At 45.6% G+C, this 16515-nt stretch overlaps 2 protein-coding genes across 3 annotated transcripts in view; both read right to left on the bottom strand.

The window, feature by feature from the left end:
* Nucleotides 1-11220, bottom strand: part of MAML1 (mastermind like transcriptional coactivator 1) — a 53389-nt gene extending 42169 nt beyond the window's left edge. The window contains exon 1 of the mRNA XM_001105097.5: nucleotides 10591-11220. Coding sequence (XP_001105097.4) covers nucleotides 10591-10929 — 339 coding nt within the window. The 5' untranslated portion in view covers nucleotides 10930-11220. The remainder of the gene's footprint in view (nucleotides 1-10590) is intronic.
* A 1884-nt stretch (nucleotides 11221-13104) lies between these two features.
* Nucleotides 13105-16515, bottom strand: part of CANX (calnexin) — a 33792-nt gene continuing 30381 nt past the window's right edge. For both annotated transcript variants that reach the window (XM_015141631.3, XM_001101429.5), the window contains one exon: nucleotides 13105-15432. In XM_015141631.3, coding sequence (XP_014997117.1) covers nucleotides 15379-15432 — 54 coding nt within the window. In that variant the 3' untranslated portion in view covers nucleotides 13105-15378. The remainder of the gene's footprint in view (nucleotides 15433-16515) is intronic.

Here is a 16515-nt window from a genome sequence, read left to right as displayed (position 1 = left end):
CAACAACAACAACAACAACAAAAGTGTGAGGGGGGTTGGGCGTGGTGGCTCATGCCTGTAATCCCAGCACTTTGGGAGGCCAGGCGGGCGGATCACCTGAGGTCGGGAGTTCAAGACCAGGCTGACCAACATGGAAAAACCCCGTCTCTACTAAAAATACAAAATTAGCTGGGCGTGGTGGCTCATGCCTGTAATCCCAGCTACTCGGGAGGCTGAGGCAGGACAATCACTTGAACCCGGGAGGCAGAGGTTGCTGTGAGCCAAGATGGCGCCATTGCACTCCAGCCTGGGCAACAAGAGCGAAACAACGTCTCAAAAAAAAAAAAAAAAAAAAGCGTCAAGGAGTTCACAGTATTTCAAAATTATTTTGTCCAAACACCCCGTCTCAACTATAAGGCTTTTCATGACCTAACTCACCTTTCAGCCTTTAAGTCCCAAATTCAAAGAACTACTCACTATCATAATTTAGTGCTTTTGCTTAGTGCCCTAAAGGAAATCAAAGTCCTACTGAATGCTTCTTGATAAGAGCTCATGTCAGGCCGGGCGCGGTGGCTCAAGCCTGTAATCCCAGCACTTTGGGAGGCCGAGACGGGCGGATCACGAGGTCAGGAGATCGAGACCATCCTGGCTAACACGGTGAAACCCCGTCTCTACTAAAAAATACAAAAAAAAACTAGCCGGGCGCGGTGGCGGCGCCTGTAGTCCCGGCCACTCGGGAGGCTGAGGCAGGAGAATGGCGGGAACCCGGGAGGCGGAGCTTGCAGTGAGCTGAGATCCGGCCACAGCACTCCAGCCTGGGTGACAGAGCGAGACTCCGTCTCAAAAAAAAAAAAAAAAAAAAAGAGCTCATGTCTTCATGCATAGCCACATATTAAAGATTTGAAATGTTCTTTCTTTTACAGATGGAATCTTTCTCTATCACCTGGGCTGGAGTGCAGGGACACGAGTTCAGCTCACTGCAACCTCTGCCTTCTGGGTTCAAGTGATTCTCCTGCCTCAGCCTCCCAAGTAGCTGGGATTAGAGGTGTGTGCCATAACACCCAGCTAATTTTTAATTTTTTTAGTAGCGACAGGGTTTCACCATGTTGGCCAGACCAGTCTCGAACTCTTGATCTCAAATGATCCACCCACCTCAGCCTCCCAAAATGCTGGGATTACAAGGTGTGAGACACTGAATGTGGCAAAAAAAATTTTTTTTTTTGAGATGAAATCTCACTGTCGCCTGGGCTGGACACAGGATCTCGGCTCACTGCAACCTTCGGTGCCTAGGTTCTAGGGATTCCCCTGCCTCAGCCTCCCGAGTAGCTGGGATTACAGGCACGCACCACCACACCCAGCTAATTTTTGTATTTTTAGTAGAGACGAGGTTTCGCCATGTTGGCCAGACTGGTCTTGAACTCCTGACTTCAGGTGATCCACCCGCCTTGGCCTCCCAAAGTGCTAGGATTACAGGCTTGAGCCACCACGCCTGGCCAAAAATGTTCTTAATAAAGCAAATTAAATTTGTTGGCCAGGTGCGGTGGCTCACACCTGTAATCCCGGCACTTTGGGAGGCTGAGGAGGGTGGATCACCTGAGGTCAGGAGTTGGAGACCAATCTGGCAAACATGGTGAAACCCAGTCTCTACTAAAAATACAAAAACTTAGCCAGACGTGGTGGTGCATGCCTGTAGTCCCAGATACTTGGGAGGCAGAGGTGGGAGAATTGCTTGAACCCAGGAGGTGGAGGCTGCAGTGAGCCGAGATCACTCCACTGCACTCCAGTCTGGTGACAGAGGGAGACTCCGTCTCAAAGAATAAATCAATAAAATAAATAAATAAAATAAAATAAATTTGTTTAGCCAACATGTACAAATGCTCAGGGGGAAAAAAGAACTGTTTAGGCCAGTGTTCCTCAAATGTATTCCACTGTAACTTTCAATAGCCCATGAAATTAGTGTTCCATGGAACACCTTTGGGGAAAGCATCTGGCTAAAGCTTAAGATCCATCTTAAAAGTAAGTTCTGTCTCTTTTTCTTTTTTTGAGACACAGTCTCGCTCTGCCACCCAGGCTGTAGTACAATGTCACAATCTCAGCTCACTACAACCTCCACCTCCTGGGTTCAAGTTATTCTCCTAACTCCGCCTCCCAAGTAACTGGGATTACAGGTGTATGCTACCGCGCCGAGCTAATTTTTGTATGTTTTAGTAGAGACGGGTTTCACCATTTTGGCCAGGCTGGTCTTGAACTCCTGACTTCAAGTGATCCGCCCACCTCAGCCTCTCAAAGTGCTGGGAATACCGGCGTGAGCCACCACAACCGGCCCAGAGTCAGTTCTTTAAAGCCTTCCAAACTTCAACAAAAAGGCATCCCCCTTCCTCAATATTCTCACAGGCTTTAGCCCTGAACTTGGCTTTGCAATGATCTATGTATCATCTGCTCCTACTTAGGCTCCGCAGTACAGGTTCAGCATCTACCACGATTCCTGGCTCCAGCAGGACTTCAACGCTGGTTGAAAGAACCACCAACTAAACGCTGGGAATTGTGGAAAAAGAGTGGAAAATTCTCAGGTTTTTACTTTGGATGACTGGGTTAGGGAAAATACTTAGAAGGAGCATATGATTTGGTAGGAAAAAGGGAAAGTCCATTTTGGATATGTGGGCAATATATCCTGGAAAGATGAAAATGTCCAGTAGACAGCTGGAAATGTGGATTTGAAATCTGGAAGACAGATCTGGACTGGGGATTTGGAGAATCTTATTACAGGTGACAAATGAAGCTATGAAAAAATCAATAACATTACTCAGGGAAAAAAGAGTGAAAATGGTCAGGGATATAGTTGCCTAGGGAACACCAATATTTTTAAAGCACAAAGAAAGTTTCTCAAGCCATAAAACTAGGAATTTCTCTTGAATACTCCCCACTCTTGCCCCCAAAACAAAGCCATCTAGTCCAGCAACCCAGTCCTGCCACCTCTGCCCTCAGAAACTGTCCAAAACCCATCTCCTCTTCTCCAGCTCCACTGCTGCCTACCACCCGCCCCAGCCCTGGCATCTAGAGAGCTGCAAAAGCTTTATATGCATCCACTCCTGTCCATACCAATCCCAGGCATCCTTCACCTAGCACCAGAACAATCTTTAAAAACCTAAGTTGGATCGGCCGGGAACAGTGGCTCACGCCTGTAATCCCAGCACTTTGGGAGGCTAAGGTGGGCGGGTCACGAGGTCAGGAGATGGAGACCATCCTGGCTAACACATGAAACCTGTCTCTACTAAAAAAAAAAAAAAATACAAAAAAATTAGCTGGGCGTGGTGGCGGGCACCTGTAGTCCCAGCTACTTGGGAGGCTGAGGCAGGAGAATGGCGTGAACCCGGGAGGCAGAGCTTGCAGTGAGCTGAGATGGCGCCACTGCACTCCAGCCTGGGCAGCAGAGCGAGACTCTGCCTCAAAAAAGGAAAAAAAAAACCCTAAGTTGGATCACATCATGTTTCTGCTCCCCATCCTGCTACTGCTTCCCACCACACTTGATCTGGCCCTCCGTGCCACGCTACTCCAGACACACTGGCCTGCTTTCTGTTCTTCACGCCAGCGCAGAAGGGTCCGGCCCCAGACACTTTGTACTGGTGGTTCTCTCTAACTGGAATGTTCTAAGACTTTCAGCTGACTGACAGCCTCTCAATTATCAAGCTCAAATCAAGACATCTTAAGCTACTACTGTCATTTAGTATCACATTACTCTGCTTTTAATTTTTGCTTAGCACTTATTATAACAAAATTAACTTAAAATTATTGATCTCCTCTTTCCCCATGAGAGAAGAATTTTAATTTGTTCTATTCACTACTGTATACAGTAGTTCCCTTGGTATCCATGGGGAATTGGTTCTAAGACCCTTGCCCAGCTCCACCAGGATACCAAAATCCAAGGATGCTCAAGTCCCTTATATAAAATGGCCTAGTATTTGCAAATAATATATACACATTCTCCTGTATACTTTAAATCACCTCTAGATTACTTATAATACTTCGTATGACAGAAATGCTATGTAAATGTTGTCATATTTTTATTTTTTAATTTATTTTTGAGGCAGGGTCTTGATGTCACCCAGGGGCTAAAGTGCAGTGGTACAATCATAGCTCGCTGCAGCCTTTACCTCCCAGTCCCACACGATCCTACTATCTCGGTCTCCCAAGGAGCTGAGAACATAGGTGCATGCTACTGCACCTTTATAGAGATGACATCTCACTAGGCTGCTCAGGCTGGTCTCGAATTCCTGGGCTCAAGAAATCCACCAGCTTTGGCCTCCCCAAGTGCTGGAATTACAGGTGTGAGCCACCATACCCAGCTATATTTTTATTTTTATCCATTCTCTTCTCTTTTCTTCTCTTCTCTTCTCTTCTAGAGATGAAGTCTTGTTATATTGCTCAGGCTGGCCTAAAACTCCTAAGTTCAAGCTACCCTTCCACTGCAGCCTCCCAAAAGTTCTGAGATTACAGGCATAAGCCAACATGCCCAGCTGCATTTTAAAATTTGTGTTAATTGTTGTATTGTTATTTTTTAACTGTTTTTTCCTAAAAAATATTTTCTATCTACAATTGGTTGAATCCGCAGATGCAGAATGCACAGATATGGAGGGCTGATTGCACTCTGGCCTACAGCAGGCACTCACATATTTGCTGTATGAATTAATAAGCGAAAATAGGAAGGAGACAAAGAAAAAAAGTCAGAAAGCTGAAAAGGAAATCAGAAGAGAGAAGCTAAGAAAAGGAAGAAGTCATGAAGAATGATGACTAAGATACCAATGAGGCTGGGTGTGGTGGCTCATGCCTGTAGCTACTCAGGAGGCTGTGGTGGGAGGATCACTTGAGCCTGGGAGGTTGAGTCTGTAATAAGCCATAATGGTGCCACTGCACTCCAGCCTAGGCAACAGAGTGAGACCCTGTCTCAAAAAAAAAAAAAAAGATGCCAATGAATTTGGCAAATCCATCCTTGGTGTCCTTCATGGAGGCAACTTCAGAGGAATAGAAGAGGTGGAAGGCATATTACCATGGGCCAATGAGTAAATGAGAAGTTCAAGTGGGAAGGGCAAAGGGAAGGAAGAATATGGAACTATTTCGACAGTGAGAAAACACAGGACTTGTCAGTGTGGAGAATATTTGTTCATAATTTCAAGCTGAAGGGAAAGACTCAGTTGGGAAGGGAGATACGGAAGACAAAAAAGGAAAGAGCGTTCTAGACAAGGTCTCAGGCATTACAGGAAGAAATGAGATCCTAAAGCCACACTGATGAACTTTTTAACAAAAACTACCCGGGCCGGGCACGGTGGCTCACGCCTGTCATCCCAGCACTTTGGGAGGCCGAGGCGGGCGGATCACGAGGTCAGGAGATTGAGACCATCCTGGTTAACCCGGTGAAACCCCATCTCTACTAAAAATGCAAAAAATTAGCCGGGCGCGGCGGCGGGCGCCTGTAGTCCCAGCTACTTGGGAGGCTGAGGCAGGAGAATGGCGTGAACCCTGGAGGCGGAGGTTGCAGTGAGCCGAGATCACGCCACTGCACTCCAGCCTGGGCGACAGCACGAGACTCCGTCTCAAAAAAAAAAACCTACCCCATATGATTACAGTACAGTATCTGTTTTATATTCAGAAATATCTACTTCCTGGAAATAATTTGTTATTTTGTAATTCTTGCATGCTTTTGGTCTACAAAATTAACAGCTTTCTTAACTCTTAAAAGGTACACATGGGGTGTTTGGGAGCAGAGAGCTATGAGGTGTGCAGCACACTCTCAGATGGTTCAGAGAATGAAAGTTTGAGAGAGAGAGAAAGAGGCAGAGAGTGGGAGAGAGAGAACGTGCAAATGATAAGGCAAATGGGGCACAACAGTGACAACAGGTAAATCTAGGTAGTGCGTATCCAGATGTTCTTTGTACCAAGCTTAGAGCTTTTCTCTAAGTTTGACATTATTTACAAATAAAAGGTTAAAAAAGAGACAAACTTCACACACCTAAAACTAAGTAAGAAAAGCAACTTCCGGCCAGGCAAGGTGGCTCACACCCATCTCTACACAAAACTTTAAAACCTAGCCGGGCGTGGTGGTGCACACCTGTAGTCCCAGCTACTCAGGAGGCTGAGGTGGGAGGACCCCTGGAGCCCAGGAGTTCAAGGCTGCAGTGCCCCACTATGGCGCCACTGGGTGACAGAGCCAGACCCTGTTTCAAGAAAAAGGGAAAAAAAATGAAAACCTAATAGACTCATTCCTTGAAAATTAGAAGCCAGGCATGGTGGCTCACGCCTGTAATCCCAGCACTTTGGGAGGCCGAGGCGGGCAGATCACCAGGTCAGGAGATGGAGACCATCCTGGCTAACATGGTGAAACCCCGTCTTTACTAAAAACATACAAAAAATTAGCCGGGTGTGGTGGCAAGCACCTGTAGTCCCAGCTACTCAGGAGGCTGAGGAAGGAGAATGGCGTGAACCCGGAAGGCGGAGCTTGCAGTGAGCTGAGATCACGCCACTGCACTCCAGCCTGGGTGACAGAGCGAGACTCCATCTCAAAAAAAAAGAAAAAGAAAAAGAAAAAAAGAAAATTAGAATAGAGAAAAAGCCTGAAACAGTGTTTCTGATTCATCTCTAACAGACTAAGCTGATAGTAGCTAAGAATTTGCTGTGGTGGGATATCCTGAGAAAACAATAACCTGAAGTGAAGTAAACTCTAGCAGTAAATCTGATCTCTTCTCAGTTGTACAAATGGGCTGCTGGTGAAGTAACTTTGAAATGACTGCCAAAAAGTATACAGTTCACTTGGAAAAAAATTAAGAACTTATAATATTCCTTATGTAAGAAATATTAATGAGACCAAATACATGGAGTTGTCAAAAATAACAATGACTAAGAGGTGCCTTCTTTCCATCTGTGCGCAAAGCTGCTTTCTCCAAGCCAAAGTCCTACACGCTCAAGGGCTCTCTTCCCCCTGAACTGAAGGAGCCACTGTTTTCTTAATGACACTCATCTTCTACTCCCACGACCCCATTCCAAGACCAAAGAGATCAGCTAGAGTAACTCGGAGTCCAAGTGGAAAGGGTCCCTCTTCCTAGCAGAGACACAGAAAAGCACATCCAACTGTAGAGTTTAAACTCAAGAAATCCATAGATCAAGGTTTAATGTGATAAAAAGACATCACCTTAACATGGCACATCTGATTAAGCTCTGACATTAAAAGGAATGACTGACAAATTAGATTCAAATTCTAACACACTCAGAATTAATTTCTCTTCAAACAGCATGCCCAGTTTCCTCCACTGACTCAGGACTGAAAAAAAAATCAAACAGGGTCTAAATTCTTAGAATCACTTTAAACCAAAATTGAATCATTACTAATATACGTTTTTTTTTTAATTTTAATTTTAATTTTTTATTTTTATTTGAGACAGAGTCTTCCTCTGTTGCCCAGGCTGGAGTGCAGTGGCACGATCTCGGCTCACTGTAACCTCCATCTCCCAGGTTCAAGTGATTCTCCTCCCTCAGCCTCCTGTGTAGCTGGGACCACAGGCGCACATCACATGCCCAGCTGATTTTTGTATTTTTAGTAGAGACGGGGTTTCACCATGTTGGCCAGGCTGGTCTTGAACTCCTGACCTCAGGTGATCCGCCCGCCTCTGCCTCCCAAAGTGCTGGGATTTACAGGAGTGAACCACTGCGCCCAGCCCCCACTAATATACTTTCTAAGGAGGGTTCAAGGCAACTATTTGTGTATAAAACTATGATTTTTATGAGCTTTCATTATTTCCTTCAATTGCAATGACCACAAACTACTCTTAAAAGTCCTTCCTAACACAGGCCGAGCGTGGTGGCTCATGTCTGTAATCCCAGCTACTTGGGGGGCTGAGGCAGGGGAACTGCTTGAACCTGGGAGGTGGAGGCTGCAGTGAGCTGAGATGGCGCCACTGCACTCCAGTCTAGTGACAAAGCAACTCCTTTAAAAAAAAAAAAAGGCCTTACAAGAGCTGTTACTCTTGAGCCATGAAAGGAGGCTCATGAAGTTACATCATCTTGCTTGAGGTCAGTGTATAGGAGGAGAGATTACTGAGTAAAGCACTACCAAGTTTATATCAATAACTCAACAAACAGGCACTTAAGATACACCTAAGATGTGCACTACCCAACTGTAAGCCCAAGCCCTCCCTGCCTCCAAGAGCTGACAGTCTAGTTGGAAAGATTCGACCTAAACTAATAAGTGACCATGTGCTAAAAATAAATAGCACAGGCTGGGCACAGTGGCTCACACCTGTAATCCCAGCACTTTCGGAGGCCAAGGTGGGTGGATCACAAGGTCAGGGGTTCGAGACCAGCCTGGCCAACACAGAGAAACCCCGTCTCTACTAAAAATACAAAAATTAGCCGAGTGTGGTGGTGTGTGCCTGTAATCCCAGCTACTCAGGAAGCTGAGGCAGGAGAATTGCTGAGGCAGAGGTTGCAGTGAGCAGAGATCACCACTGCACTCCAGCCTGGGCGACAAGGCAAGACTCCGTCTCAAAAAACATAAATAGGTCAGGCGCGGTGGCTCACGCCTGTAATCCCAGCACTTTGGGAGGCTGAGGCGGGTGGATTATCTGAGGTCAGGGGTTTGAGACCAGCCTGGCCAACATGGTGAAACCCCATCTCTACTAAAAATATAAAAATTATTAGCTGGGCGTGGTGGCCAGCACCTGTAGTCCCAGCTAGTAGGGAGGCTGAGGCAGGAGAATCGCTTGAACCCGGGAGGCGGAGGTTGCAGTGAGCCAAGATCGCGCCATTGCACTCCAGCCTGGGCGACAGGGCAAGACGCCGTCTCAAAATAAATAAACACATAAATAAAATAAATAGCATAGACAATATGTTTCCTAAATGTTTTGACAAAGGAGATTCTTACTGCTGTGAGTTAGGGTGCTCAGGAACTAGCTTTAAGGCAGAAGAAAGAGATAAGCTGGGACTGGCAGGGTGGCAGGATTCTGAAAGGCATGAAGGAGGGTCCCACAGGCAGTCTTTAAATGTATGAAATACTGTATTTTCAAGTCCACACTCCTTTCTTTTTATTTTTAAAAGAACCCTGGGGGTGGCAGGGTGAGGTGGCTCATGCCTATAACCTCAGTACTTTGAGAGGCCAAGCTGGAAGAAAGGATCACTTGAGCCCAGGAGTTCAAGACCAGCCCAGGCAATATAATGAGACCCCCATATCTAACAGAAAAAAAACTTTTTTTATTTAGCCAGGCGTGGTGGTGTGCAACTGTGGTCCCAGTTACTCAGGAGGCTGAGGCGGAAGGATTGAGGAGTCCTGAGCCAGGGAGGTTGAGGCTGCAGTGAGACATGACTGTGCCTCTGCACTCCAGCCTGGGCAACAGAGTGAGAGGAGGGCGGGGAAAGAACACTGGGAGATAATAAGCCCAACATGCCCCTAGTTTACAGATGACAAAAGCGAAGATGAGAAGCCTTGACCAGTTGATACAATAAGCAAGGAAATCTGAGTGGTTTTTTCCCTTCTAGCCCAGCAATCAAGGCTAGTGGGGAAGAGAATGAGAAATATAATTCAACCAGAGCAGAGGACCTGTGAGAGACATTAAAAGATAGGTTAGGACTGGTCCCAATTGCCAAACCAAAGACTCTGAACTTCATCCCTTCAAGCAATAGAAGGATTTCTAGCATTTCGAGAGGAAGAGAGAAAGAAACTAGATGCCTAAAGACTCGTTAGTTAGCTAGGCACGGGCACTGCAATAGCCCAGGTGAGAGATAATAAAGGTATGAATTTAAAAATACACAGAACAAATTAGATTTTAACATTTGTTTTAAACTAAAATCCCCAAGACAACCGTTGAAAAATCTTGTCTCTTTTGTGAATCTGTTTCAGGGAGAAAAACCTCTAACCAACAAATTTCAGGAACATTTACTGAGAGCCCAAAGGGAGTAATAATTGACCAACAATCTAACATCATTAGAGATTTTAAACAGGCCTGATAAATTAAAACTAGAATTGTCAATAATATTGCAGGAATCTCAAGTTCACAAAGTTCAGGCTACCTAAACAAGGAATACTTATATGCAACTCACTGAACGTTTTACTAAGTTTTCCACAGATTTCTTGATTTTCCATTCAGAGAAGTTTGAGTTGGTCAACCGAAGGCCGACTTATTTCCATAAGAAAGCCCTGACCCTGCTTACAGCACAGGATCTTGTAAAGGGCAAGGACCCAATAAACATTTGCAGAATAAATGAGGCCAGGCCTACGGTGCAGGAACTCCCTCCATCACAGGCAACTCGAATGCTAGTCTATTTCGAATAAAGATCTCAACATCCTGAAATCAAGTCTGGAAGAAACACCCTCCGGTTAGCGTTCGCCAGCCTTCCCAGGTCGGGCCTCCTGCAAGGCCCTCACGATGCTGTTTTCCCAAAGTAACGCCACCGTGCTACTTCCCGAAGATGACAACCTCTCAGCTCCCTGCCATGTTCCCCTCCCTCCAGCCAGATCCAGGAGTCGCGGATGCCTGGGGAAGTCTCCCAGCGGCCCGATCCTCGTCAGAGGAAGCGTTTTCGGGAGAGGGGGCTGCCGCCCCGACAAGCGCCTTCCCGCGCCCTACTCACCGTGGCCGGGCGGCCGTGCTCGGGGCCGTCAGCGGCGTCCAGGCGCGGGGCGGCGGCGGCGGCGGGCGCCGGGGCCGGGGCGGCGGGCGGCGGGGCCGGGGCGGCGGGCGGCTGCCTGTGCTTGCCGGCGCGCTTGGCCTTGGCCTGGATGCAGCGCTGATGCAGGGCGAAGGTGTGCTGGCGCTCCAGCTCCAGGCGCTCGGGCGACACGGCCTCGTAGCGGGCCTCGCAGGTGCTGTGGTGGCGCCGGCACAGCTCGATGCGCCGGCGAAGGCGCTCCATGACCGCGCTGTGCCGCGGCAGCGCGAACTCCGCCATGGGGCAGGTGGGCAGCACCATGGGCCGCGGGCTGCACGGGCCGGGCCCGGGGCCGGGCCTCTCGGGGCCGGCTGGCACTGCGGGCTTCGCTCCCCGCGGCTACCTCTGTACGCCTCACGGCCGCGCCATGCCCCCGAGGGTAGCGGAGCGGGCTCGCGCGCGGCGGCGGGTTTTCCTCCTGCCCCGCTCGGCCCGACCCCCAGCCGGCGCTTGCTGCCCACCTCAAGCCTCGGCCTGTCCCCACCGCCCCGGCCCCATTGTTTTCCGCGCTACCTCCGCGGCCGCCATCTTAAAATTGTTTTCGGGCCTCTCGGAAGAAGGCGGGGCCTCGGTAAGAGACCTAGTGCGTCACGGCTGATGAGCAGGGGCCCCGGCCAATCAGAGAAGGAAGGACCGGCCGCCCGAGGGCGTGGGGACGAGCACGCAAGACGCGCGCTCGGGCTCCAGAGCTGTATTTAAAAGGAACTCTCAAGCGAAGGGCGGAGGGAAGCCCCTGGGCGGGCCTTAGTCCTGGGGGCGGAGCTAAGCGTGACTGACAGGAGTCCGTCCAAGAGGCGGCTATTGGTTTCCTGCACGTCGCCCGCTGAAGGCAGGTCCTTCCGGCTCCCCCGAGGAAACGGGAATCCGGCAGGCGGGTGCGGCGCAGCTGGCCGGTCCCCGTCGCCCACCTGGCGGTACAGAGAGCTTTCTTTTTATCTTTCAAATTTCGACTTTGATGAACTCTAAGTAACCATGCTATTTTAACTTCAGCCGTTTTACTTTGACCTTATTCCTTGTATCCAGCCCCATAATTGGTCAGAATCGTCTAGTGAGCTGGTAGTTTCCTCTTGCACCATCCCGAATCACTGGTAGTCAGTTTCCACCTATTTATAAAAGCCCGAGCAAGTTTCAAAAGTGCAGTATTACTCACTACTTTTTAAAAAAGTCCAGAAGATGTGAGCAAAAGCATGCAGGAGTCCAGCTCCATTAGAGGGAACTGGAAATGCAAAGGATGACGTTTCACTGCAACCTCCGCCTTCCGGTTCAAGCGATTCTCCTGCCTCAGCCTCCCGAGTAGCTGGGATTACAGGCATGAGCCACCACGCCCGGCAATTTTTGTATTTTCAGTAGAGACGGGGTTTCTCCATGTTGGTCAGGCTGGTCTCCAACTCCCAACCTCAGGTGATCTGCCTACCTCGCCCTCCCAAAGTCCTGCGATTACAGGTATGAGCCACCGCGCCCGGCCAAATACGGTCCTTTAGATAAAACTGAGTTACTCAACAAAACCAAACCAAGACAAATTATGCCCCATAATTAAAACTAATAGGCAAAGGGGAATAGAGGGACTGGAGCAATGAAACAGTGTTAGTACTAAAACTAGGTAGTGTGATGCCAAAGGATATCAGGAACTCTAGATATTGGCACTCTAATTGCTAAAAGGTTAAGCAGGAGGTGGCAGGAGGCTGCACACTGAGATACACCATCAGTAGCTCAAACATTTGTTACTCTAGCTTTTTAGCCCATGAGGTTTTATTTTAAAATCAAGAGAACAGTCAAGTATGTCTTCATACAAACGCAGCAGAAAAATACAAATACTAATGTTTCAAATGGAGAAGGTGGGCCACCAAGGCAAAAGTGCCATAATGCAGTCCAGCTTTTTTTTTTTTTTAGCATTCAAACATAGAACTTTTACACCAGAACTAAACTATTTCATTAATAGAAAAAATAGTAACTAGGAGCACTACATTCTGTGTACATACTTTTCTTCAGTATGTAACCTAAAAATTTAATAGCACATAAAAAAACTGGGCTTTCAACAATATCCCTGAAGTATTTAAGTATACGTAAAATATGGAGTCTGATTCTGAACAAAGAATTTTCTAATAAACATTTCAAAGTTCAATGGTTCCCCCAAGTCTTAAAGAATATTATCTACAAATTACCAGTAGCATTCACTCCTTTTCTGAGCTGCTGTCCACACTATTATGCAACAGAAACTACTGCACTGCAATCATGTGGGCAGGAAGAGGAAAGGGCGAAACATAAAAGACTGCATCAAACTCATGTGGTGAGACAAAATCATTATTTCACTGTCCATAATAGTTTCTGCATATTAGTGAACTTTCACATAGTGGCCAATTAAAGGAAGATCAACCCACTTGAACATAGTAACACACACACATTGAAGGTTACTATCAAGAAATTCAGTCAAAAGCAGACACTTAACACAGGGCTTTAATGTAACACCATTTAGTAACGTGACAAATTGAAAAGTGAGGAGTACTTTGTGGACAAGAAAATAGAGGAACACATCTGATGGAGAGTGGGCATTTGACAACAATGGAACAGGTAACCAGCATGTAAAATCATAATATAAGTGTCTTTTTAAGAGCTGAAAGCTGCTGCTGGTCATTCATTAATATGTCAGACATTTAATCAGGAAGCTGGACCTTCAAAATAAAACTGAAAAAAGAACCCAGAAAAGGCATTTTTGTTTTGAACAAACTTTACTAAATAACCCTGGAAAGGCAATGAACGATCTGACAATTTAAGCTCTAATGATTTAAAGCTCAGCTAGAAGAAAGTGAGGCATGACATATACTGTCAACGGAGGGTGAAGGAGGCAGATTTCTGGAAATGCAATGATCCCACACATTTGCTTCAAGGAGAAACCTGCAGACATATTTTCAGGTCTTGCTAAGTAACAACTGTTTATTTGTAATCAATACATCTGGGAAAGTCTGCTATGTAGCTAAGGTCATAGTGTGACCACAGAACAACAAATGAAAAGGAAAAAGCACTGAACATTCAGCAAGAAAAATACATCCCATCCTCTAAAGAATTTAAGTGAACCAGTTTAAAAAGAAAAAAAAAATACATACAGCCTTCATCTTTTACAAATATATTTCCTTCCCAATATCTTCCCAATATCAACACTGTGGAGTGTTTATATAATCAGTGCAAGAAACAGTATCATCGGTACATTTGAAAGCCTCTAAAGAACAACTAAAGCTAAAATAACATCTAACTCTGAATACGTTTCAGTGTAGAGTAATAATAACATTATTACACTATAGTGGTGTGGGAGAGGCTCTGATAGCACCCATCTGCATTCCGCATGAAAAAACCTAAGATCACTTTTTTAAAAATTCTACAAGCCACATTTAAAAAAAAATTTGAACAGGACTGCTTTATTGTGTAATTTATGACACAACTGTTACATGAATTGCAAATGAAGGCTTAAAATATTTAGCAGCTACAAAAAAAAATCAGATAACTCATGCTTCATGTCACTCCTCCCACAAATACTTCTAGTCTGTTCAACTGCAGTCAATTCTGTATTGGCTCGCCTGTGAATTAGACTTCTAAAGTCTTTACACAGAGTAAAAGAAATGGATAAAAATCAAAGATTGTATTCTATTCTGTACTTTGACCCTGGAAAGGTATGGGTCTGCTTAAAAGAAAGAAGAAACATACACGTAATCACAATAAAGCTTAACATTATGCAGGGCTTATAATCATTTTCAGCAACGGACTGCAAGCTGCACTGTGAAGAAAATGCATAGCAGAGGAGAAAGCTGGGGATTTGAGGAAATAGGTAAGGAAAACAGTGTCAACACAGTGGAAGAAGTGATGAAGACATCTACTCCGGAGCTCACGTGCCATGCCCTGCTAGCGTTCCTTACCAAGCCACCTGCTCCAGAAGGCCACAGCCTGACCCTCCCAAGTGGAGTATGAATGCCCAAGTGCCACATGAAGCCACCTCCTCCACTACCTGCAAAGCTGTCTGGGAACTGAGCTACAGAACACACGCGCTTTCTGGTCTAACCAACATCAAGTGAAAGATTTTTTTTCTTACGTATCTATTTTTAATACAACTTAAACGCAACTTTTATATAAATTTGGGCTTCTATTCAGTTCCTCTCCTCAATTTCTTTAGGAGGAACTGAGTAATGGAAGCAAACAAAACAAGATTATAACCACAAATGACTGCACTTTAAACGTGATTATCAATTTTGAGGGACAGAGATGTGAATGTTTTACAATACCAAACTTTAAAAAAAATCTATTATAAAAACTGCAACTCATCTCCCTAACATTTTTAAATGGTGGTATTATGTTTGCACAAACAGATTAATACATTAAATTAAGCCAAGATCTTAAAGACTGGCAAAGTTCTATCATTCTATTTTAAAAAACAAAGATGTTAAAAAAAAAAAAAAAAAAGAAGTTAGTTTGCCTCATGTTATATTTCACAACCATTATGTTAAATGTTTTCTTTTCTACAGAAACAGGGTCCTTTATATCACAACTGCAAGTATTTACTGCTAGATGTTTAAAGTTACACAGACTAGTGTTCAACTGGAGCCTGCTGATGGTGATGTCTTGAAGTTTTCTGAATTTCAATCTAAGGTGTGCCAGGTCCTCTCCTAGGACCACTCTTGCAGGGGGTAGGGAGAGGAAATCACAGATCAAGCTCTTAAGATTGTTTCACTCTCTTCGTGGCTTTCTGTTTCTTGGTGATCTGTTCAAAATTTCATCCTCCTATTGATTGAAAAGAAAAGAAATTCACTATAATTAGCACATTTAAAACATAATAAAAGTTCACCATATTTTCAAGATCAGCCAGGCTGAGGGTAACTTATTTGAGGAAAAAATGAGAAAAATGATTAGAAGAAAATGCACCAAGAAGAATGGTTGTCTCAGAGGTGGTGGAATTATTCCTACTTCAGTTTAGTCTTCATTGTTTTCTATAAGCATACACTTTTCTCAATCTAACCCATAAACATATTCTTAAAAAGGGATCAGACACTGTGGTTTCTTTATCTTGCTTAAGTGATTTCTTAATCTTGCTTAATCCCAAACAATCTACTGGCCTATGGCACACTCGCCCCAGTCTGAGGGTAAGAAACCAAGGATTCATGAAGATGGAAGACTATCCAAGTAGACTGACTCCAAGGCTGCTGCTCTTTGTACTCTATCACAAGTTGCTAAGATTGTAAATTACCCTATGAAAATATTCCTTTTTTTTTTAAAATGCGCCAGCAACTTTTTAACATGTGAGGGAGTTTGGGGGAAACATGGTCTCTACTTTTAAGAACTGCATTCTAGGGCTGGGCGCGGTGGCTCAAGCCTGTAATCCCAGCACTTTGGGAGGCCGAGACGGGCGGATCACGAGGTCGGGAGATCGAGACCATCCTGGTTAACACGGTGAAACCCCGTCTCTACTAAAAAATACAAAAAACTAGCCGGGCGAGGTGGTGGGCGCCTGTAGTCCCAGCTACTGGGGAGGCTGAGGCAGGAGAATGGCGTAAACCCGGGAAGCGGAGCTTGCAGTGAGCTGAGATCCGGCCACTGCACTCCAACCTGGGTGACAGAGCGAGACTCCGTCTCAAAAAAAAAAAAAAAAGAACTGCATTCTAGTTAAGACAGAACATATCCATTGAAAATATACAAAAGATACAGATAGCAATGACCTTTATTAATAGGAAGGCAGAGTTGTAGCTGGAAGTAAAACCTGAGAAGAGCTTTCCAGGAGAGACCAGACTGAGACACAGAGGTGCTGGGGGAAGGACTTTAGTGGGCAATGGTACAATGACTGTTCCCTTTCTCTCATACTCTATATAT

The sequence above is a fragment of the Macaca mulatta genome, chromosome 6 (genome assembly GCF_049350105.2).
Source record: "Macaca mulatta isolate MMU2019108-1 chromosome 6, T2T-MMU8v2.0, whole genome shotgun sequence".
NCBI classification, from domain to species: Eukaryota; Metazoa; Chordata; class Mammalia; order Primates; family Cercopithecidae; genus Macaca; species Macaca mulatta.
The sequence above is the reverse complement of the archived record's forward strand: the minus strand, read 5'-3'. Positions and strand labels throughout refer to the sequence as shown.